The 22444-nt window shown below is 53.9% G+C and overlaps 1 protein-coding gene across 3 annotated transcripts in view; it reads left to right on the forward strand.

The window, feature by feature from the left end:
• SYNE3 (spectrin repeat containing nuclear envelope family member 3) overlaps positions 1-22444 on the forward strand; it is a 98170-nt gene that overhangs the window by 31997 nt on the left and 43729 nt on the right. For all 3 annotated transcript variants that reach the window (XM_060165042.1, XM_060164969.1, XM_060164895.1), the window contains exons 2-4: positions 6612-6769; positions 14847-15019; positions 16292-16601. In XM_060165042.1, coding sequence (XP_060021025.1) covers positions 6626-6769; positions 14847-15019; positions 16292-16601 — 627 coding nt within the window. In that variant the 5' untranslated portion in view covers positions 6612-6625. The remainder of the gene's footprint in view (positions 1-6611; positions 6770-14846; positions 15020-16291; positions 16602-22444) is intronic.

Here is a 22444-nt window from a genome sequence, read left to right on the forward strand (position 1 = left end):
CTCTGTCATCTGCCCTGCCCTGGCTTGTCTGTCATCAAGGAAAAAAGATCATTTCTCTTCTGGCTGTCATTTGTGATAACCACACGGGATGCTGAAAACCAAGGCTGCTTCCTTTCTAACCATCTCCTCCAGCAGACCAGCGCCGGCCTGAACCAGAAAGGGCCTGCATCCTGTCTCTGGTTCCTCAGGGACAGCCCAGAGGCTCCCCTGGAGCCCCACTCCCTTGCTGCCTGCAGCAGCACCCCAGGGCTGCTACCCAAGAAGGGACTTGGAAATGGAAACAGCTTTTTAAAAAAGGTCTGAGCACGTTTTTTTTGTTTTTTTTTTTTTGCCAAAATGTTTGGAAAATGCATAGTTCCATTTTTTTAAAATCCTATGTCCACTCAACCAATCCAAGAAGGACAAACTCATGGACGATGAGAATTCCCCCCTCCCTCCCAGAGAGGCATTCCTGCCATGCTCGCTCCTGCAGCCTTCCCGCCTGGTCCTTGGCCTCATGCAGCTGCCCGTGTCTGCACTGACCCCCTCCCCCCACCCGGCTTCCACCCACCCCCTTGGCGAGGGCTTCCCTTCTGCACCCACCCCAGCCAGGGTGACTCGCCTGAACCTCAGTCAGTGTTGTCACTCCCACCTGAGCCCATGTTGGCTCCCGATTGCCCCCAGGGACCAGCCCAGCCTCTTGGACGTGGCTCTGGGGCTCTGATCTGAACCTTGCTTCCTTCATTGCCTCCCCCCATCCTCAAGCTCCAGCCTCCCCATCCCCCAGTGTGTCGAGAGCCTCCCCAGCATCCTTGCAGCACCTCCCACTCAGCTTGCACTCCCCACTCTCAAAGCTCACTTTGGCCCCCTCACCAGACACGGAGCCCCATGGACCAGAGCCTTACCTGGTTCGTCTCTGAAGCCTGAGCACCCAGCAGCTGTTAAGATGCACAGATGCATTAGTCTATGGCTAGTAACCCCCATTCCTACCCCACACCCACCTTTGGGATGGTGTGAGAGCCTCCGTCTGGATGCAGGTTTCTAAAGAAGGAAAGCCCTCCACCTGACCCCAGAGGAATTTGGGGTAAAAACAGAACTGCTTCCAAGTATGGAATGTGTTCCAGGTGCTGGGTAGGAGGTTTTTTCATTAACCAAATCTAGGTGTTGTCCCCATGCCATGGTCTGCATATTTGTGTTCCCTCAGAATTCACCTGTTGGAATCCTGACCCCCAATGTGATGGTGTCAGGAGTTAGGGCATCTGGGAGGTGATTCTAATCCTGTTCTAGCATGAGGGTGGAGCCCTCATGAATGGGATTAGTGCCCTTATAAAAGAGACCCCACAGAGCTCCCTAACCCCTTCTTCCACATGAAGATACAATGAGAAGTCTGCAACCAGGTCTCCCGTGACTGTGCTGGCTCCCTGATCTCAGACTTCCAGCCTCCAGAACTGTGAAAAGTAAATTTCTGCTGTTTGTAAGCCACCTGGTCTGTGATATTTTATTATAGCATCCCAAAAGGACTAAACCCCATTTCCAGGTGAGGAGATGGGGACTCAGAGAAGTTAACTGACTGGCCAGATGTCACACGGCTCGTGAATAGCGGGCCCAAGACCACCAGGACCAATTATAAGTCCTTCTGGCCTCAACATCTGTCCAATCCCAGGACACATGCCTGTGGGTCACTTAGCCGCTCACTCTGCCTGCTGGCCGCTGTGGCTCCCTGCAGCTGCTGGTTACAGCCTTGGGGCATCTACAGCTGAAGTTGGCAAACTGTGGCCCATAGGCCACATTGGGCTAGTCGTCTGTTTTGATGCAGTGAATGGGAAATGGGTTTTACCTTTTTTAAGGGCTGTAAAATCAAAGAAGAATATGCAACACAGACTGTATATGACCTGCAGAGTATATACTATAAGTATATAGATAAAGTATAAAGATAGTCACTACCTGACCCTTTATAAAAAAAGTGTGCCCACCACTGTATAAAAGGTCCCCAGGACCACCTCCTTCGGAGTCTCCATGTGGCCCTGGGAGGCTACTCACCTCGGCCTGCCTTAGAGGGGCCACGATGCTGGAAGGGGTGCTCTGAACTGGCTGAGGAGGGGGGTCCGTGGGGAGAGAAGGGGACCAGGGCCCAGACCAGGATGACAGTCTGAGGGCGGAGGCTGATGCATAGGCCCCAGCTGGCGTGGCTCACAGAGAGCTCAGTAATATGGACCCTTCCAACCCACAACCTCAGAGACCCTCTGTTCAACACTCACAGTGTGCAGATGGGGAAACTGAGGCCCAGAGAGGCAAAGGCGTGCTCAGGGCAAATGTGCAGATTCCAAGCCCAGGGCTCCTTCTCCTACCTTCCCTGTCACATTTTGGAAGGCTTCCCACCCTGCTCAGCCCAGTACTGTGGGTCATTTCCTTGGCTTATTTGTTCTTTCCGTCGACATTAACGAAGGGCTGGTAACTTGACGCTCCAGCACTGGGGTGCAGAGGTGGAAAGGCAGCAGGAGAGGAGGTGGCCTGCCCCGAAAATATAGTTGGTGGTCACGATGCTCTGGGGTTCCACGCCGGACAGCAATGCTTGGGGGAGGGGGCTCGCTTCTAGAAGAGGGAACAGAGGTCATTGTCTTGGCTGTGTCAGAGAGGTGCTAAGAACTGCACATCTGCCCTGGGGTTGGCTGTGAGGAGACATGGCAGGAAGCGAGGCTGGAAACAGGGTCACGCTTAGGGCTTGGGGGTCGGTCGGAAGACTGCTGCAACGTATCTTTTAAACAGGGCAATGGTCAGCTGGATTTGTGTTTTAGGAAGCCCCCTCTGGTTCCCGCCCGGGGGAGGGATGGGAAGAGGGCCGGAAGCTGTTGCAGTCGATTGAGGAAACGGAGGGAAATCCATGATGTTCCTGGTGAGGGATGCGAAGGAGGGATGTCTTCCTGGTCCATAAACCAATTGTGAGTGGGCTTTTCTTGAGCTGCTCATTTGCTTTTTAACTTTAAACTTTTAAACTTGTGTAAGGAAGCAGGCTCTCCTTTCCATCAGTTGTGGATTCTAACCCAGGTCCATGGACTGACAGGGGGCTATGGATAGAATTGCTACTGACCTCTAACTAATGGCAATTTCTTCAGTTATGCAGGAGGCAAAACAAAATCAAAGCCTACTCTGTTATCAGCAGTGGCTGTAACTTCGTCACATATATTTTTATGTTGCACTGCAGTCATTGTAGATTTCTTGAAGTGTATTTTATGCCCATCAGTATTTCAAAATTCCAGTAGTTATTAGACCCATTGTCATTAGATCTTGTGATTTAATGTGTTAGTAAGGTAGTGTGTGGTGTGTGTGGTGTGTGTGATAAATTCGATTTTTGATATTTTGATAACTATGTTTTAATATGATTGGTTTCCTTTGTAATTCTTGCAGTTTATTCTCGGCATTTAAAGACTTTATTCCAAGAAGGGGTCCCCAGTAGAAGTCCATCCCCCTCCCCTCAAATCCCCCACCCTGGTTTGCAGTTCATCCACCTGCAGCCCACCCAGGCGTTCAATGTGCAGCTTCTCTTCTGGAAGCTTCTTTTTTTTTTTTTTTTTTTTGCGATACGCGGACCTCTCACTGTTGTAGCCTCTCCAGTTGCAGAGCACAGGCTCCGGACGGGCAGGCTCAGCGGCCATGGCTCACGGGCCCAGCCGCTCCGCAGCATGTGGGATCTTCCCGGACCAGGGCACGAACCCGTGTCCCCTGCATCGGCAGGCGGACTCTCAACCACTGCGCCACCAGGGAAGCCCCCTGGAAGCTTCTTGAGGCAGAGGTGGTGCCCACTTATTCGCTTCTGTGGTTGTAGCATCTGGCTTAGCTAGAAGTGCGTGTTTAATTCCTGTGTGTTTCACTGACCTGGAATGAAGTGGTTTGGTAGCACAGGCCAAGAGGCCCTGGTCTCTTGAACTCTGCCGGCAGCTTCACCAAGCTGACAGTTAGTGGTCCCCCATCCAAGGTTAGAAGCCCCCATCTGAGGCTGATCCGTGTGTCTGAGGTCCCCCCGAGTCCCGCCCCACCCTGCCGGACCCCTAGTGTTCCATTTGAGTACCTTGGGGTCTCCAACCATCACACCTCCCAGGCCCTGGGCATTTCCAACTGCAAGAAGGGTTCTCCAAACCTCGCTGCCTCTGGGTGTTTAGAGCATCCACCCCCCTCCGCATCCTGTCATCCGAAACCCTGGGAGCTAGTTTCGGCTCCTCCCATTCATCGCTTTGTAAAAAATAAAAGCTGAGCTTTTGGAAGCCAATCAAGTCACACACTAGACGAGAGATTAAAGCCACAATGAACCAATTTAAATGCCTGCGCATTCTAACGTGCTTTTCAAACGAAGCATTCAAAGGCAGGGAGTGGCTGCAGGGAACGTATTTAGTTGTTAGAAAAACATCAAAACATCTCGGGAAGAAAATTGGGAGACTGAGCTCTGAGGACCGAGGTCCCAGAGGGAAGCCCACCCTGGGTCACCCACTCCCTTCCCCTCGCTGGTGGCGTCCTTCCCCTCTCCCAGCGTGCATCGCGCAATCTGATCGCAGAGCTGCCAGCGCAGGGGTAGAGGTGAAGGGCGGGATGCCCACATTCCCAGTCAACGCCTGTTGTACAACCAACTGATGATTGAGAAAAAAGGGCCAACAGACAATCCAGCCAATGTTAAGACATTATTTGGTTTTTTAATTTTAAAGTAACAGTTGCCCTTTCTGGAAAATTCACAAAGTGCCTAAGAGGAAAAATAGGGAAACAGAAAAACTTCCAACTGTGATTCCACCAACCAGACAATGGTCCTTAGCCACGTGGCCTCCGAAGACACCGTGCCGGGAAAAGAGAGGCCCGAGGTCACGTGGGATGCTTGCAGCCACTTGCCCACACCCCTCTTTCCGCTTCATCATGTGGGCATTGGCTTTTGTTTGTTTGTTTGGACCACTTCACGTGCCTGCGGGATCTTAGATCCATGACCAGGGATCAAACCCATGCCCCCTGCAATGGAAGCGCGGAGTCCTAACCACTGGACCGCCAGGGAAGTCCCTACATGGGCATCGTAATGGCGAGATTTCCCAGCCTTTTTCTATGAGCATGTTTTTTTTGTGGTTGTTTTGTTTTTATTAGCTGTAGAACTGGGGCTACTAAGTATAAATTTTGTTGCATTTTTTGATATTATCATTAGAGCCCAAGTATTCTCCATCACAAATTCATTTGAATCCTACTTTTTATTGGCTGCATAATATTCTTTTTTTTTTTTTTTTTTTTGTGGTACGCGGGCCTCTCACTGTCGTGGCCTCTCCCGCCGCGGAGCACAGGCTCCGGACGTGCAGGCTCAGCGGCCATGGCTCACGGGCCCAGCTGCTCCGCGGCACGTGGGATCCTTCCGGACCAGGGCACGAAACCGTGTCCCCTGCATCGGCAGGCGGACTCTCAACCACTGCGCCACCAGGGAAGCCCGGCTGCATAATATTCTGAAGTGCAAGTGTGTGATACTTTCCTTAACTAATTTCCTATTGTTGGGCATTTGGGTTGTTCCTAGTTTTGTTTTGTTTTGCCTTTTTAACAAATGCTGTGGTTGGTTTTGGGTGCATGATGCTTTATGCCAACGCTGGGCTATTTCAGCATCGGCAGAGGGTTTACTCTGTGCTAGGCATTGTGGGAGATTGGAGGATAAACTAGACACAATCCTTTCCCCTAAGATGCAGATATAAATAACTTTAATCCAAAGTCGGTTATAGTTGCCGTAAGCAGACAACTAGAACTGAAATACAGAAGAGTTTTCCTGGGCTTAATGGGATTTTAAGAAAGTTACGTGAGAAAATCTGAGACCTTGTATCCGCAGCTAGAAGGTAAGGGAAAGAGAGGAGGGGACGGGATAGCAAAGCGGTTGGTTTAGCTGGGAGACCTATGCCAGGAAGCGGGCATCCCTGAAGGCAGTGGGTCTCAGCTCAGATGCTAGGTCAGTTGATTGTTAGTGGTTGCCAAGAGGTAGGTGGTGCATAGCTCAGTGGAAACACTTAGCAGCATCTGCCAGGGACCCAGGTTTGGTGGAGAAGTAGCCACGAGACACCTGGCTCACCGGGCCATCCCCCAACCTGAGATATTAATTTCAGGTGAGATTCAGGGGCTGGCGTCAGCCTGGCCAATGCCCAAAAACTGTGTTTCTTAGGTTGAGGCTTTTTGATCCATTCAGATCAAGATTCAGTGTCTGTCACAGACATCTCAGCCTGTGTGTGTTTTAGGATCCACTTTTGGAGGGGTTTCCAGCCAAAAAGACAGGAGACAGTTGGCCCTGAGTGCCAAGCTAGCGTCAGAGGGGAGTAGGGAATCTGAGACAAAGGGAGTCTTTGCCAACCGGGCACCCTGGGCCCGCTGTCCCTGCCCAGCCCCCAGAGAGGCCAGACCTGTTTCCCTTCTCGGCCCATTTCCAGTCCTTTGGCTCTCTGACAAACACGATCGCCTCTGGCTGTTGGCACCGAGCTGGAGCATGAGGAGGGGTGCCAGGGGTGGAGGGCGAGCCCCAGTCCCAGGGTCAGGCTCCCCGATCCTCGCCGCCATCAGCTGGCTGGGGCCTCTCCACAGCTCGCCTTCCCCCCGCCCTCCTCACCTATGCGCCTGACCTCGTGTGGTCCTGTCTTCAGCCCCTGCAGGTGCCATGACTCAGCAACCGCAGGAGGGCTTCGCCAGGAGCATGGGGGATGCCCAGGAGTGGATGAAGGCTGTGCAGGAGCGGCTGCAGATCAATGACAACACCCAGGGGCCCCGCGCAGCCCTGGAGGCCAGGCTGCGGGAGACCGAGGTATGCAGAGACCATGGCCTTGATAACCCTGTGGCCTTGGCCCGGTCCCTCCCTCTCAGGCCTCAGGTTTCCCAGCTGTTGCATAGCAGAGTGGACTAGACGGGTGTTTCTCAAAATCTGATGTCTTTGAATCTCCTGGGGTTTAAGTGCAGCTTGTGATCCAGGAGCTGGGGGTGAACCCGAGATGTGACATTTCTGACGTACTCTCGGTGACACCTTTGCTGGGGGTCCTAGGATCACACTGTCATTGTAAGGGTCTGACTCTCCCATCCTGGAAGGGGGCACCGTGCAGCGGGATGGTCTCCACCCCCAGGTGGCCCAGGCCCTGCTTCCTGCCCCTTCTCTGCTTCTCTGCAGCTGAGGCCCCTCCCTTGGCTCTTGTAGTCCAGCTCTACCCTGACCTGGCACAAGGCAGAGGCTCAGTGCTACCCTGACCGGAAGTGCCGATGCCCAGTGCCTGGCCCAGCACTGTGGTGCCCCCCACCTGAGGTCATCTGCTCTGGGCCAGGGGCCGGGGGAAGAACTCTAGACTAAGAGTCAGAGACCTGGGTTGCAGTCTCCACGCTGATCTAAAGTGCTGTGTGACCTTGGCCACATCCCTGTCCCTCTCTGGGCCTCAGTTTCCCATCTGTAAGTAAAGCAGTTGACTTAACATCTCTCAGGTCATATCCATTGGGATATGCCACAATTCTAATTTATCACCTAACAATGGTTGCTTTATTTAAGGGGAGGCTTACCTCTTCCTGCACAAACTGACCCCCCAACAGGCTAGAAACAGAGCTGACCCCACACCCACGTCCCTGTATCTTGTCTTTTCTTTCTTTCTCCTTTTTTTTTTTTTTTAGCTGTCTTATTGATTTTGCACATTTTATTGAAAATATCTAATGCTCTTTTTGGAAGTGGACAGTTAAAATTAAGACTCGATATCACCTTTTCAGGGCCAACGGCTTAAGTGTCACCACACAGTATGAAGAAGGACCCAGGGTTTGCATTTTAAAAGTGGGGAAACTGGGTCTTGGAGCGGTCTGGTGACTTGTTCAAGTTGCAAAGGCCTCTGGGGAGGACACTCCACCCTGGAATTCTGGTCTTCTGACTCCTTTTCAAATTTGCTTTCTGCTTCCCTACAGCATCGTGTGCTTCTGCCAGCGTCAGGATGCACGGTGTTGTGGTTTCTCAGGCATTCTGTTTAGTAGAACAGCTCACTGGACTAGAGAGAGGACAGGCTTTGGAGTCTGGAAGTCCTGGGTTCAAATCCCAGCTCTGCTTCCTGCTGGCCCTGTGACCCCGCTGGACCTCTCTTCACTTCCCTTCTAGAATGGGTGAAGCTCATTGTGTCAGGATGCTGACTTCGAGAGGGTGGGTCACAAGCTGCCTTGAGGAGGCGTTTGTTGCTGATGGATGTTAACATAGAGAAAGCCCTGTGCTACCTGTGAGGCTGGATGCAAATGACCTGAGTTGACAGTGACAGTGGCACCCTCTCTATTCCCCCTCCCCCACCCCCAGTCCCCTCCAGTGTCTTCTGGCATTTCCTGTCATCCCAGTTGCCCTCCGATTAGTCCTTCCCAGTCCTTCATTGGTCGGACCCCAGAGGATCTGAGACCCTCCACTTTGAGTCACGATTTCCGTCAGCCTCCCCGTGCCAGGCCTCGAACCCTTGGGATGCCAGGTGATGGTGCCTGGTCCCTGCCCTCAGGGAACTCCTCCCAGGTAGGCACAGAGACTCCCGCTTGTCCCAGTGGGAAAGGCCCCCCATCCCTGCTCGGCCTCCCTCTTGGTGTGGCACCATCCTAGCACGCACCACCCTGGACCACTTGTCCTTTTATAGCAACCATGAGCAGATACTTGATGCAGCTGATGAGAGCCCTGCCCAGGGGACCGTCACGGCAGAAAGGAGGGGTGACCGTTCTTGAGTGGCCTGGTCAGAGGCTTCTCAACTGGACGGTGAAGTGAGTGGAGAACCCAGGGTACACGGGGAGCCCCGAGGAGGTCACGTCCCCCAGTCTAGAGGGTCAAGAGAGGCCTCTGGGGACACGGGTCTTTACTGCTGAGGCTTGAATGAGGGGTTAGTCAGACTCGGGGATCCACGGGGAGGGGAGGGAAGGGGCTCCAGGCAGAGCAAACAGAATAGGAAAATCCCTGGAGGTGGGCACAGCTGGGGGCACATGTGGGACACCCCCGATGTTGGTGTTGGGACAGCATCAACCAACAGGGAGAAGCAGGGGTCAGGGCCAGAGAGGTGGGGAGGGGTCAGTGGTTCCAGAGCCTGGAACAGGGAGCCAAGGAGGACCCCTCCTCTGTAACAGAGCGGGTGATGGGTTGGAGATTTGGAAGGTCAGGGGCAAGCCTGGTGAGGAGGGGAGTTGACAGCCAAAGCCCCTTCTCTTGTCAGTCTTGGCCTCTGTCATCATCATCATTATTATTGTCACCAATATTCGTTATCAAAAGATGACTCTGCCTGGTCACTGAGAGAAGGGAGCTGACATTCATTCAGCAACTATTGTGTGCTCAAGCCTGTACTATCAGCTTTCATGTTTGGTTTCCCCAAAGCCCTGTGATCGTGGTGTATTGTCCCCACTTTTCAATAGTGAAATGGATCCCTAGACACAGAGATGGGCCAGAATGGAAGGAATGGATCTTGTTAGGACTTGAACCCAGGGCTGAGTGCAGAGCATCACTGACCATCCCCGTGTGGGGTCCTGGGGCGGTGGAAGGGATGAGGCGCACCCTACGCTCGGGTTCACGGCATCACGGGACAGGCACACACCTAATCCTGCAGTCGCACAAGTATGTACGAGGTGCATCCCTAACATGGGTCTTGTGAAGTTATTCTCCTCCTCTAAAACCTTCTATGGCTCCCCATTGCCTGCAAGAGAAAACCCGGCTTCACCTGGCATCAAACGTCCTCCACTACCTATCTGCCACAACCCTCTTCTCCAGCCTCAGCTTCCCCCTCCAGCCGACCTCCCAGGCACACATCCTCTCCCGCTGGCGGAAAACCTCCTAGATTTCCTATCACCAAACCTTTGTGTGTGCTGTTGCCTCTAGTTGGAACGCCCTTTCGTTCCGGTGTGGGTGTGCATATGAAATGAAACGTCCCCTCGCCCACGTGTCTTTCCTAACCCCTTCCGCCAGCCCCAGCCCCAGCTCCTGGCAGCCCTGCACAGCACTTGCTGTCTTAGCGCGCTAATCCCTTTGCACCTTGTACCATTTGCTGACAGCTCATTACCCCCTGGTGGTGGGTCTGGCTTCGTTAGGCAAAGGCAAGGGCGGCCCTTAGGAAGAGCTGTTGGCAAGGCCAAGGTGACCGGGTTCTGGAAGCCGAGGGAGCACTTCCATCAGGTGAGCCCTCAGGGATTTGGCCTGGAGCCTAGGTCAAGGGAGCCGTGTCCTGGGTGCCCCACCACCGTGCTCTCCTACGGGGCTCAGACCCGCTTGTTTTCTGTGTGCTTTGATGTTTCAAAACCAGTTTTGCAATAAGAAAACATTTCACCCTTGTCCTCTGGTGAAAGGGAGCAGCTACAGCCTTCTCCACCTGCTGGCCCGTGGGACCTCCCCTGGGGCTGGGGTCTCCCATGCGATCCCTCCACCAGCTCAGTGACGCACGTCCCAAGCGCCTGTTGGCTGGAGTGACCAGGATACGAGTTCTGATCCAACTCTGGAGCTTAGTAGCTGTGTGGCCAGGAGCGGGTCCCATGCCCTCCTGCCACCTCATTTTCCCAGCTGTAAAGTGCAGGAAGAACCCCCGGCAGGGACCGGTCACTGAGAGAAGGCCTCGGGGGACAAGTGACTTCACTGCTGAGGCTTGAATGAGGAGTTAGCCAGGATGGGGGTCCAGGGGGAGGGGAGGGAGGCGCCTGGGGGAGGGGGAGAGCTGGGGTCTGGGGCCTGCAGGCCTGGGTTCGAATCCCCGCTCCGGCTGTGGCACCTGGGGAGAATTTCCAGTGCCTTCTGAGCTTCACTCCTGGGGAAAGTGCTAGTTGCCACCTTGCAGGAGGGTGGGAAGATTGAGGCCAATGACTTACTGGCGCACTTGGCAAGGTGCAGGGCACGCTGGCAGAGCCAGTGGAGAAGGTTGTTTCTCGTGGTTTCGATGCAGGGACACCAGCCTGTGGGCTCTCCCAGCCCACGCCGGTGCCCACAGCGGCTGGTCTCCCAGGTCGCAGCATCTTGTCTCTTTGCCCTCCGCGGCTCTGCGCTTGGGGTCTAGGCCAGGCTGTTTCCTTACTGGTTTCCAAGCCTCTTTATGGTCAGAGACGTGCCACATTTCCTAGGACTTGGCTTCCAAAAGCCGGATGCCCTGAACACGCCGTGTTTTCCTAGCTTTGCTGGCTCAAACGTCTGCTCAGCACTGAGGCCTGGTGCCACCGCCACCTCCTCATGAGGCCTTCTTGGTTTGCCCACATCCCTCCTCAGAGCTCCCAGTTTGGGGTCTCTCACGGCTCTTTCACAGTCATCTGTGCCCTTGTCTGCAGACCCCCTTACAGCCTGCAAGCATCGGGCCATGTTTGTTTTCCTCCTGGACTCTAGTACCCAGCACAGTACTCAGCACAGTACCCAACACAGTACTCAGCTCGGTACCCAGCAGAGCACTCAGCACAGTACTCAGCATATTACCCAGGACAGCGCCCATCTGGCCGTGACTGCGTTGAGGGAAAGCCCTGACTCACCACACTCCTCCAGCCTTCCTGAACTGCTTCTCCTCCCTGCTGAGGTTTTCCCTCCACCCAAAGCCCGCCTGACTTTTGCCCTCACTGGCTCCCTCGAACCAGAATTGCTTTGTGGCTACAGTGCAATGACCCCCTTCCCAGCTGGCTCGTGTCCCCTGCCAGGCGCTCCTGGACTGCGCCCTTGCTGAGGTGGGGCTGTAGAGGAACCATGCACGAGCCAAAGAGCGGAATCATCAGGGCAGAGGAGGAGGGTGGAATCTGCTTCTCGAAGGTTGGCTTTGCCAGCTCAGCTCTAGCCTCTGGCCCCACAGCAGACATGCCTCTGGCCCCACAGCAGACATGCCTCTGGTCCCACAGCAGACATGCCTCTGGTCAGTGTTTTGGTTTGGGGGCAGGGGTTTCTGCTTCAGGCCAGGTGGGGCTCATGTTCTGCCGGCCTTTGGGACTGGCCAGCTCTTCTCACTTTGCAGGGAAGCAACAGGCTCACTCCCCTGCAAAGAGCGGTGGGTCCCCCCATCTCCCATGTTCCCCTGGCCCAGCCTGCGCCTCCCTGGCCAGGAATCAGGAGGGCAAAGGTCCAGAGGCCTAGAGGAGGTCACACCATCAGGACCCTGGACTGGTTCCTTGTGAGTGTGGCAGAGAGAGACTGAATTTAGTTTCTTCCCCAAGCCGCTGTCTCCCTTCATTCATGGAGCTGGATTCCGACTGAGGTTAAGTTGGGCAGCCCCTGTAGAGGAGGCCTCGCTAACTGCTGCAGAGAATTGTTCTGCAAAGCTAAGGTTTCTGTGGGTCCCCGGTGCCCCCACTGGTAAAATTGGAATCACCCTGGTGCCCATCTTGCCAGCTTGGGGATTGGGCATGGGGTCTACGCCACAACTCTGGGTGTCAGAGACATCAGATCCTGAATTATTATTTCTTTTCTTTTTTTTTTTTTTTTTGCGGTACGCTGGCCTCTCACTGTTGTGGCCTCTCCCGCTGCGGAGCACAGGCTCCGGACGCGCAGGCTCAGCGGCCATGGCTCACGGGCCCAGCCGCTCCGCGGCATGTGGGATCTTCCCGGACTGGGCCACGAACCCGCATCCCCTGCATCGGCAGGCGGACTCCCAACCACTGCGCCACCAGGGAAGCCCTATTATTATTATTTCTAATCAAATTAAATCTCCCTGGATGGCAAGAAACTCATCCTCAGCCATGCTGGGGGACCCCTTCTTCTGAGAGGTGTGAAATGTTCTGTTCAGGGGGTGGGTAATCTTACTCAGCCCAGAACATTCCACGGCGGCCCTGGGTCTTTGGTCCACACTCGTCACTGTGGTGCCTTTGTCCGCCACTTTGCTGCCCACTGCTGAGCGGGACTTGGGGTCCCTGCTGGGCGCCTGCTGTCCCCGTCACCTGCTACGGTCCGGCAAACCTGCTGCTGGGCCCAGCCCTGAGCCCCAAACCACAGCTCTTTTCCTCTCTGGGGAACCTCCCTGCTCTTCACGCTACCTGCTCTACACCCCACTCAGAGCACAGAGACAGCCCTGTAAGGAGGTTCTCTAACCTCACTCTTTGATAACACGCATAGGCAGGGAAGTCCCTCTCTACCAGGGGTCCCCAAGCCCTGGGCCGGGGACCGGTACCCGTCTGTGGCCTGTCAGGAAACTGGCTGCATAGCAGGCACACGGGCAAAGCTTCATCTGCTTCTCCCCGTTGCCCACATGACGACCTGAAGCACCTCCCACCCTGCCACCACCCGTGGAAAAACTGTCTTCCATGAAACCGGTCCCTGGTGCCCAAGAGCTTGGGGACCGCTGCTCTGTACTATCATCGATGTCATCATCATCGTTAACCACTGTCATACGAGGTAACAAAAAAGGACTGGGACCATTGCCCGTTTGCACGTGTTGGGGGAGGGTCTGCATAACCGCTCAGTGGTTTATAAAGTCCACTAACATATCTATGTTCTAATTAATAGTGTTTTTGAAAAGTAATATTATAATCCTATGAGATAGACAAAGCAGAGGTTGTTATCACCATCTCTGAGTGACGGAGTGACCTGCCTGGGACCACAGAGTTGTCAGTGGGGCAGCCCTGGACACGGCAGGAGCCCCTCCCCGACCCCACCCACAGTGAAGGCTCAGACGGCCAGCCCACTGGGACATCAGTCTAAGAAAACTGACTGCCAGCCTTAGGGAGACAGGCTGGGGAACAGCTGGAGCTTTAGGCAAACGCTGTGCTGTCAGTAAATAAAATCAGAAGGTAAGCAAAAGATAGCGGTAACGGTGAACAATTTTGGAGTGATGGGAGATGCAGTGTGGGCCAGGCCATGTGCTAGTGTATCTCGCAATGTCACTATAACCTTGGGTGGCGTTAACCATTATCTTCCCCCATTTCATAGGCATGGAGAGTTTAAGTACCATGACAAAGGTCACACAGGTAGTGGAGACCAGCCCTGGAATTGGAGTCTAATCTTATTTTGACTGCAGAGACCAAGCTTTGGTTGCCAAAGAACTAGAATAATAACAGTGAATAATGACAACAGCTAATGTTACCAGATAACCTACTATTTGCCAGGCGTTGTGTATCAGCCTTGGTCCTCCAAGAAGCCAAGGCCAAGGTGAGGTTAGATATGCAAGACGTTTAATAGGGAACCATCTGTGAGAGAAAATGGGACGGGAACCCGGGGTGGCTGGGAGGGACACGGTCAGTCCAATGCAGGTCCGACCCTGAGTCCGGGAGAGCAGGGAGAATCTTGGGCTGCCGGGTGGTTCTCAGGGAATTTGGCAAGGCCGTGGGGTGTCCCGAATCAGTCACCCCTCAGAGGAGCCCAGTGTCCTGTGGTAACGGGCCTGCCTTCGTGTTCCTGTTTGGTCACTGGTGGGAACAGCTGAGGGAGCGAGGCCCTGGTGCCAACTGCAAACTCAGAGATAATTCCGAGCCTCGGCTGGGGACCTGGGCCAAGCCCACTCCCTGCAGTGGGCCTGAGAGGCAGATTCTCATGGTGCCACACACTGGGACATGCACTTTACATGCATTTTCTCAGTTAATTCTGGAAAAAAAAAAAAAATCTGAGAGCTGAGTACTACTATACACCCACTTTACAGACAAGAAAACCAAGGCCAGGGAAATAATGAAACTTTTCTGGGTTCACGCAGCTGGAAACAGGCCCACCGGGGAAGGGAGGGCACTCCTATCATCAGACAGCTCTGGGCGGTTCTGTGCTGATTAATCTCCATCGCCGCTTGCTCCCACCCCAGAGCCCTTAGCAGCCTGCCCAAGGTCACAGGAGGAGGGGCTGGGGCTTCGATTCGAACCCCAGCTCCTCTGGTCTCAAAGTCCTGCCTCTTTCCATGTCTTGCCACTGTCTTCCCAAGGCTCTGCCTGTTGGCGTGTTGTCTAACTCCTGGGAACTGGCTTTGTGTCCACAACAGAAAATATGCCAGCTAGAGCCAGAGGGCCGCGTGAAGGTGGACATGGTGCTGCGGGCGGCCGAAGCCCTCCTGGCATGCTGCCATGAGGACCAGAAGCCCGAGATCCTGGCCCGGCTGAGGGACGTCAAAGCGCAGTGGGAGGAGACGGTCACCTACATGACCCACTGTCACAGGTAGGGTGGCTGGGTACCTTTCCAGGCCTTTGTCTGCGGCTGCTGCCGACCCGCCGTGCCCACCACCACGCTGGCCTGGGGCCGCTGCCCAAGGGACATTTCTTCGGTCCTGGGATTAGTGGGAACAGGATGCTCTCTTGGGATGTCAGTCAACCCTGCCTGCCTCTTTCTAATTATAATCAAGCTTAATGAGGGTAATAGACAGTGGGAGCCCATCGTGTTTCGCCAACAATTAATTCTTGGTAGACTTGCCACGTGTGCATCCTCCAGCAGAAAGGCCAAATGGCCCCGGGGGGTAAGAAGGCCTATTGCCTTGCTAGCGCTTTAGCCCAGATTCTCTGCTTGTACCAGGGAGCCAGGTCAGGGGCGGGGACTTTGCCTGACCTGGGATCGCCTCTTGCTCTGCTGGTTACTTGCTGTGTGGCCTTGGGAAAGTTACTTGACCCCTGAGCCTCAGGCGCCTCATCTGGACAATGGGTATAGTCAAGTGTTTCTTGAAGGTTTTTAGGAGGATGGCGGGGGATAGCAAATGGCGAGAGCCAGGCATAGCGCTTGGCACACAGGAGGTCCTCAGTGGGCAGGAGCTGCCAGCATCTTCTCCGTCTTTATGAAACCAGAATGTTGAGTGGACCGGGGGGACTTTACTCGGTGTTTTCTGCTTTTCAAACTCTTTCACTTGGAATTCCAAACGAATAGCTTGATGTTGGCTGGACCGATAGGGCCATCTCCACGTTACAGACGGGGAAACTGAGGCGGGTGCAGAGGCGGGGTAATGCAGCGAGTTCATGGCACGCCTGGGACCCGTGCACAGGCCCCAGCCCTCTGTCCCCGCTGAGCGGTGACGAGCCCACAGATCCTATTGTACTCCGCAAATTAAGAGACACACTCCCCGTGGCAGTCTTCTCGTGACTGCTAGTGGGCACCCATGTGGTAAGAGCCAGGGTGACTGTGTGTGGAGTCCCAACACCAGAGAGAAACAACTGTGGGCATCGTCGTGCATCACTAATAGGAATTGGGGGTCCTGGTGGCTCGGCATCAGCAGGCTGGGGGTCCTCAGAGCAGGTCTGGAATCTGAGCCACCCTGATCATTAGCCCCATGGGGCTTGTTACCCAGACGGGAGGGTCTTGTCTATCAGGACTGGGGTGAGGCCCGAGAGGGTGTCCTTGTGCCCCCTCCCGCAGCCCCCCAGTACTGGGGAGGGGGCAGCGGCGCGGCCTCCCCGCCCATGAGCCTGGTGGGGGGATGCTCATGGCCGTGGCCTCTGCCTACAGCCGTATTGAGTGGGTGTGGCTGCACTGGAGCGAGTACCTGCTGGCCCGGGATGAGTTCTACCGCTGGTTCCAGAAGATGACGGTGGTGCTCGAGCCCCCCGTGGAGCTGCAGCTGGGCCTGAAGGAGAAGCGCTGGCAGCTGAGCCACGCCCAGGTGCTGCTTCAGCACGTGGACAATCAGGCCACGCTCCTGGACCGGCTGCTGGAGGAGGCGGCCTCCCTGTTCAACAGGATCGGGGACCCCAGCGTGGACGAAGCCGCGCAGAAGAAGCTGAAAGCCGAGTACGACGCGGTGAAGACCAAAGCCCAGGTGGGTGCGGGCAGCGGGCTGTCTTCACCCCGTCATCCGTCACCTGCTCCCATCCACCCGTCCAGCCACTCGTTTGCTCCCTCACCATCTATCCATCCATCCATCTACCCACCATCTACTATCCACCCACCCGACACCTCTCACCCACCACCATCCACCCATCTCCCCACCCTCCTATCCAACTGTCTACCCACTCACCCATCTGTCTCCCCTCTAAACTAACTACTAAATCCCTTATTTACTATCTACCCACTCACCACTCCATCCACCACCAAATCCCTTATTTACTATCTACCCACTCACCCCTCCATCCACTTACCTACCCATCCACCCACCCATCTCCCCACCCTCCTATCCAACTGTCTACCCACTCACCCATCTATCTCCCCTCTAAACTAACTACTAAATCCCTTATTTACTATTTACCCACTCACCACTCCATCCACCACCAAATCTCTTATGTACTATCTACCCACTCACCCCTCCATCCACTTACCTACCCATCCACCCATCCATCTCCCCACCCTCCTGTCCATCTGTTTACTCACTCACCCATCTACCTCTCCACTAACCTAACTAGATCTCCTGTTCCTCTCTCCAGCCACTTAATCACCCACCCATCTATTCATTCACCTACTCATCAACCCACCTATGTACTCTTCACATACCCATGTACTCATCCATCTCTCCACTATCTACTACCCACCGTTTACCCCTTCACCCACTTACCTACTCACTCTCTACTTGTCACCCATCCCTTATCCACTCACCCAAGCATTATAAAACTACCTACCTGTCAATCTTCCACCTACCCATTCACCCACCCCTCCACCATCCATCCACCCATTGACACATTATCTACTATCTGTATGGCCAGCGTTGCTCATGCTTAATACACATGTGGGTACTTAGTAAGTGTATGTTGACTGACTGACTGATGGACTTTGAGGTTCACTTCCACCCAGCTCCCCTCCCCTCTCCCTCCCTCTTTCCTTCCTTCCCTCCCTCCTCCTGCCCTTCAGTCCTTCTCCTTTGCTTTCCTCCTCTGCTCTCTTTTGTCCTTCCCCCAATTCCTCTGCCCATTCTTTGTCCCCGTCTCTCACCTCATTCTTGCCTTGGTTTAAACAGTCCATTGAGTTATTAAGTTCAATTTTGTTTCAAGAAATTCTATTTGGTTTTGTATTATATCCGTCATTCATTTTTTTCCTTTCTTTCTTCTTTTTTTTTTTTTAAATTTACTTATTTTATTTATTTATTTTTTAGTGCATTGGGTCTTCATTGCTACATGCCGGCTTTCTCTAGTTGCGGTGAGCGAGGGCTACTCTTCATTACGGTGTGTGGGCTTCTCATCGCAGTGGCTTCTCTTGTTGCAGAGCACGGGCTCTAGACACGCGGGCTTCAGTAGTTGCAGCATGCGGGCTCAGTAGCTGCGGCTCACGGGCTCTAGAGCGCAGGCTCAGTAGTCGCGGTGCACAGGCTTAGTTGCTCTGCGGCACGTGGGATCTTCCCGGACCAGGGCTCGAACCCGTGTCCCCTGCGTTGGCAGACGGATTCTTAACCACTGCGCCACCAGGGAAGCCCCTCTTTTTTTCATTGTCCTTTTTCTCTTAAACTTGGCACTCCTCTCAGGTACGGATTCTATCTGTAGTCATTTTAATCATACACATTTTATAATCGTCAGGCTGCTCTAGTAGCTGACGTTCCTGGCCTGATACTGCCGTCTGTTGGGTCTCCTGACATGGTGGATCATTTCCTTGGAGACTTCGTAATTCTGAGCTATGAGCTCATCCTATTTGGGGCCTTATCTGCAGAACCCCGTGGCTGGGCCTGGCCCTCAGAGAGCTTGTGTTTTCTTCAGCCAGGCTACCATGGGAATTTCCCTTCAGGGTTCCTATTGAGTGTCACTGAAATGTTTTGGGGGTTCCTAAATCAAGTGGGTTCTCTGCACTTGAACCCTAAGCCAAAATGATGCAAGAGGCTCCTGGCTCCATACTCTGAAAGGTGACTATCTTTTCATTTGTCTTTTCAGCCAGACCCCAGGCTGAAACACATATGCTTCTGTCTTGTATTGCGCTGGTGGGAAGGTTTTTTTCTCTAGTTCACCCTTTGACAGAGGAGGAGTCCCCTGAGTATTCTGCCTTTTTGCCGTGGTCTCTGCCCCCCTGGGCCCAGAGTCTTACCTCCTCCTCCAACCTGAGCATTAAACCCAAGAAGACGTCAAGCACACATGTGGGTTTAGCATCCTGGTTTCCATAGCATCTTTGCATCTGGTCCACGGGCTATCTCTTACCTTGGTGTGTGCGGTGTGTGCGTGGTTCTGCATTTAAATGATGCTTGTTACATTTTATCCAGCATTCCTGGCTGGCTACGGTGGAAGGGTATTCAGCTCTCCCATGTTGCTGGAGGTGGAAGTCTCTTGGGTCCTTCAAGTTATGGGAAATGGTTCTGTAATAAGCAGAGATCTGAGAAACCTTGAGTAGGAATAGGACGCTGGCCCCAGAATGCTTGGAAAGGGACCTGGGTTCCAGCCAGGCTCTGCTGCTTCCCAGCTGTGTGGCCTCGGCGTGCTCAGCCTACCTGGAGCCAGGGTGTAGGACTGAATGAGTTTGCATGTGAGCTCTTTGAAATTGGCAGGCAGTTTCCCAGAATAAAGGATGACTTGTGCTCTCGGTAGCAGTGAGAAGAAATAGCGACAACAATGGTGTCTGCCACGTACCAGGTGCTCGGAGCCCTTCATTGAATGAATGAGAACCCCGCCCCTGCAGCTGGGAGGCTCGGAGGACAGGCAGGCGGGGTGGAGCTTGGCTCTCAGAGCTGTAGCCAGCTGGTCCTCCCTCACGGCATCCAAGTGTCTAGAGCCTGCTTAACAGCAATTCTCTCTCCAGGTCTGCCCCACGGGCTCAGGCAGGGGAGGTGCCTGGCCCATGGCCTCCTTGCTGCTGAGACTTTACAAGAAAGAGGTGCTTGTGCCAATCAGCAGAGAGCGCCTCGTGCAGGAAATGGAAAGTGGTTTTGTGTGTGTGTGTGGAAGGGGCATGCCTGGGGCACCGGTGAGCACCAATTCTAAGAAATGATCACCTCAGAGATTCTCATCGTCCCTCCAGGGAACCCTCCCCTCACTGGATCCAAAAATTCATAGAAATCACAACTCTTATTGGCGAATGCTATCTTTTCCTAGTCCCTTCATGTCTTTGACCTCATTTGAGCCTCCCAACCTTCTTATGTGGTAAGTAGAGAAGGTGTGACTGGGCCCTTTTTTTAAATTTTGACTTAAAAAATAATCTACAGATAAACAACAAGGTCCTACTGTATAGCACAGGGAACTATATTCAGTATCCTGAGATAAACCTCAATGGAAAAGAATACGAAAAAGAATGTATATATCTATGTGACTGAATCACTCTGCTGTATACAGAAGAAATTAACACAACATTGTAAATCAACTATACTTTAATTAAAAAAATAATAATAATCTAAGGGTCAGATACCCCTGGCCCATCAGAAAGAACCGGAAGTCCTAGGCGACTCCCTATGTGGGGTCCTCCTTTGGTGGTTGCCCCGGGTCCTGGGTGAGTCGCTGCACCTGTGTCCATCAGGGGAGATCAGGGGCCGCCAGAGCTCCTGCGGGTCCAGCTCAGAAAGTGGACGCAGTGGTACATGGGAGGTTTCGAGCCCCTGGATGAGGGAGCAGGTTGTTTCCAAGGGTTTTCCCGAGGCGGAGCCCAGCTGGCAGCATCCTGGGGGCAGGAGCCTGGGGGCTCTGCCTATGATGAAGGGGTGGGGGGAAGCTGCCGCCCTGGCAGAAGCCCTCCGAGTTGCCAGACAGGCTGGTGAATTTTGACCTCAGTGTGGAAACTGGGGGGTGTGCAGGGTGACTGGACCCTATGAGAGAAGGCCGTTCAGTTTGGCCTTTTGAGCTGTTGGCTGAAGCTCACAGACCCTTGGTTTTCTGCTCCTGGCTGCCAGAGGTTTGGGAGCTGTGTTCTAACTCACAGGGAGCCCGGTTAGCTCTCGGGATGGGGTTGGGGGTAGGGGTGGTGAATGGGGAGCTGTTTCTTGTCTCTCCCAGAGCCGGCAGTAGAAGATTGAAAGGCGGTAAGAGGGAGAGGCCAGGGCAGGCCCCTACAGAGCCTCTGAAGTTATACTCAAACTGTCATGTGCATGTGCATTTTGTTGGTGAGAACAGTCATAGCTTCAGATGATGCCATGACCTTCAGAAGACAGGAGCTACTGAGAGGGGCAAACTGTTATATCACCCTTAGCAAGGGTCCTCTTTAGTAAAATAGGATATAGCTTCCCCAGCGTCAGCCTCCCGGGGCCTACCCCATACTGGGCCTTCCAGCCCCAGACGACAGGAAGACACTCTGGCTCCACCCTAAGCAGGGTGAGGGACACTGCATGTCCAGTAGCCCTCAGAGATTCTTGGTAGCCCGGATGCCTCCTGGTCACCTGCTCTGTACATTTGATGAAGGTCTCACCTTGCACTAAAGTCAGACGAGAAAGCCACCCTGAGGCAGGCAACTGAAATCCTCCCACCCCAGTGAGAGCAGGAGAGCCACGCAGGGACCCCTAGAGGCCCAGGCCTATTCAAAGGGTGGGAAGCGTCTCTGGGATATTGTCTTAGTCTGCTCGGGTGGACAGAACAGAATACCATAGACTTGGTGGCTTAAAAAACAGGAATTTGTTTCTCACAGTTCTGGAGGCTGGGAAGCTCGAACTCTAGGTGTCAGCAGAGTTGGTTCCTGGTGAGGGGCCTCTTCTTGGCTTGAAGATGGTAACCTTCTTGCTGTGTCTTCACACGCTGGAGAGGGAGGGTCAGCAAGCTCTCTGGTGTCTGTTCTTATAGGGGCACTCATCCCATCCTGAGGGCCCCACCCTCATGACCTCATATAACCCTAATCACCTCCCAAAGGCCCTGCCCCCAAACACCATCACATTGAGGGCTAGGGCTTCATCGTGTGAATTTGGGGAGGATGCATCTCAGGCCATAGGAGATACCGTATGTATTAATATCTCAACTTTCACCGAGGAGAGCCCATTTCATTATCTCTTGTGCTGGTTAACAAGCCACTACTTTTGCCTCTAAAAATCCAGTTTTGACTTCCAATATGTTAATTAGCAAGGCCTCTGGTGTTGATAGGGACAGGACCACAGAAGCACAGCGGGGGTCACCTCTGGACTGTATCCTTCGTGACCACCCCCTGAAGGGAGATTCTTGATCAGGGAAAGTGGCCAAGCCCGGGAATTAGCAGTGGCACAGCCAGCAGAAAGCAACTGAAAGCCGAGAATAGACAAAGCAGGCTGGTTGCCCGTGGGCGGGGCCTGCTTGTTTACTTTGCCTGATGGTTTTTAATCCAATGATTGTTTTCTGAAGGGCCAGGCAGATAGTAGCACCCTCCTCCTCCCTGCTTCCCTCTGTGGCTGTGTGTGTTTGGCATCTCGGCCAGGAATCAGAGCCCTTCCTGCAGCCCTTTGCAGAGGCACAAATCCACTCCCGCCCTTGTTAATTGGTTGGGTTTTGACATTCCTGACAACTCTGCCCACACAGATGGTTTGATTGTTTGGTGTAACGAGAGGAGGTGGAACCCTCTCCCATTTGTCACCCACATTCCTCCGACGTGCCCTGCCCGCCCGTGGTGAATTGCGTTCTGTGATCTCTTTATGCCTGGCACAGAGCGCGGCTGGATGCCTGCCCTGCTCGGCGCGTTCCTCTCCTAGCTGCCTGCTCACCGTCACAGAGGCTTTTATTTACTCTGGATCTCCCCCAGTGCCAGCACCTCATTCTTCGCACACACAGAGCCGCCAGCCGGCACTTTTATTGGAGAGTTTGCTGCACTACAACC

This window comes from Lagenorhynchus albirostris, chromosome 1, assembly GCF_949774975.1.
Source record: "Lagenorhynchus albirostris chromosome 1, mLagAlb1.1, whole genome shotgun sequence".
In the NCBI taxonomy this organism is placed as follows: Eukaryota; Metazoa; Chordata; class Mammalia; order Artiodactyla; family Delphinidae; genus Lagenorhynchus; species Lagenorhynchus albirostris.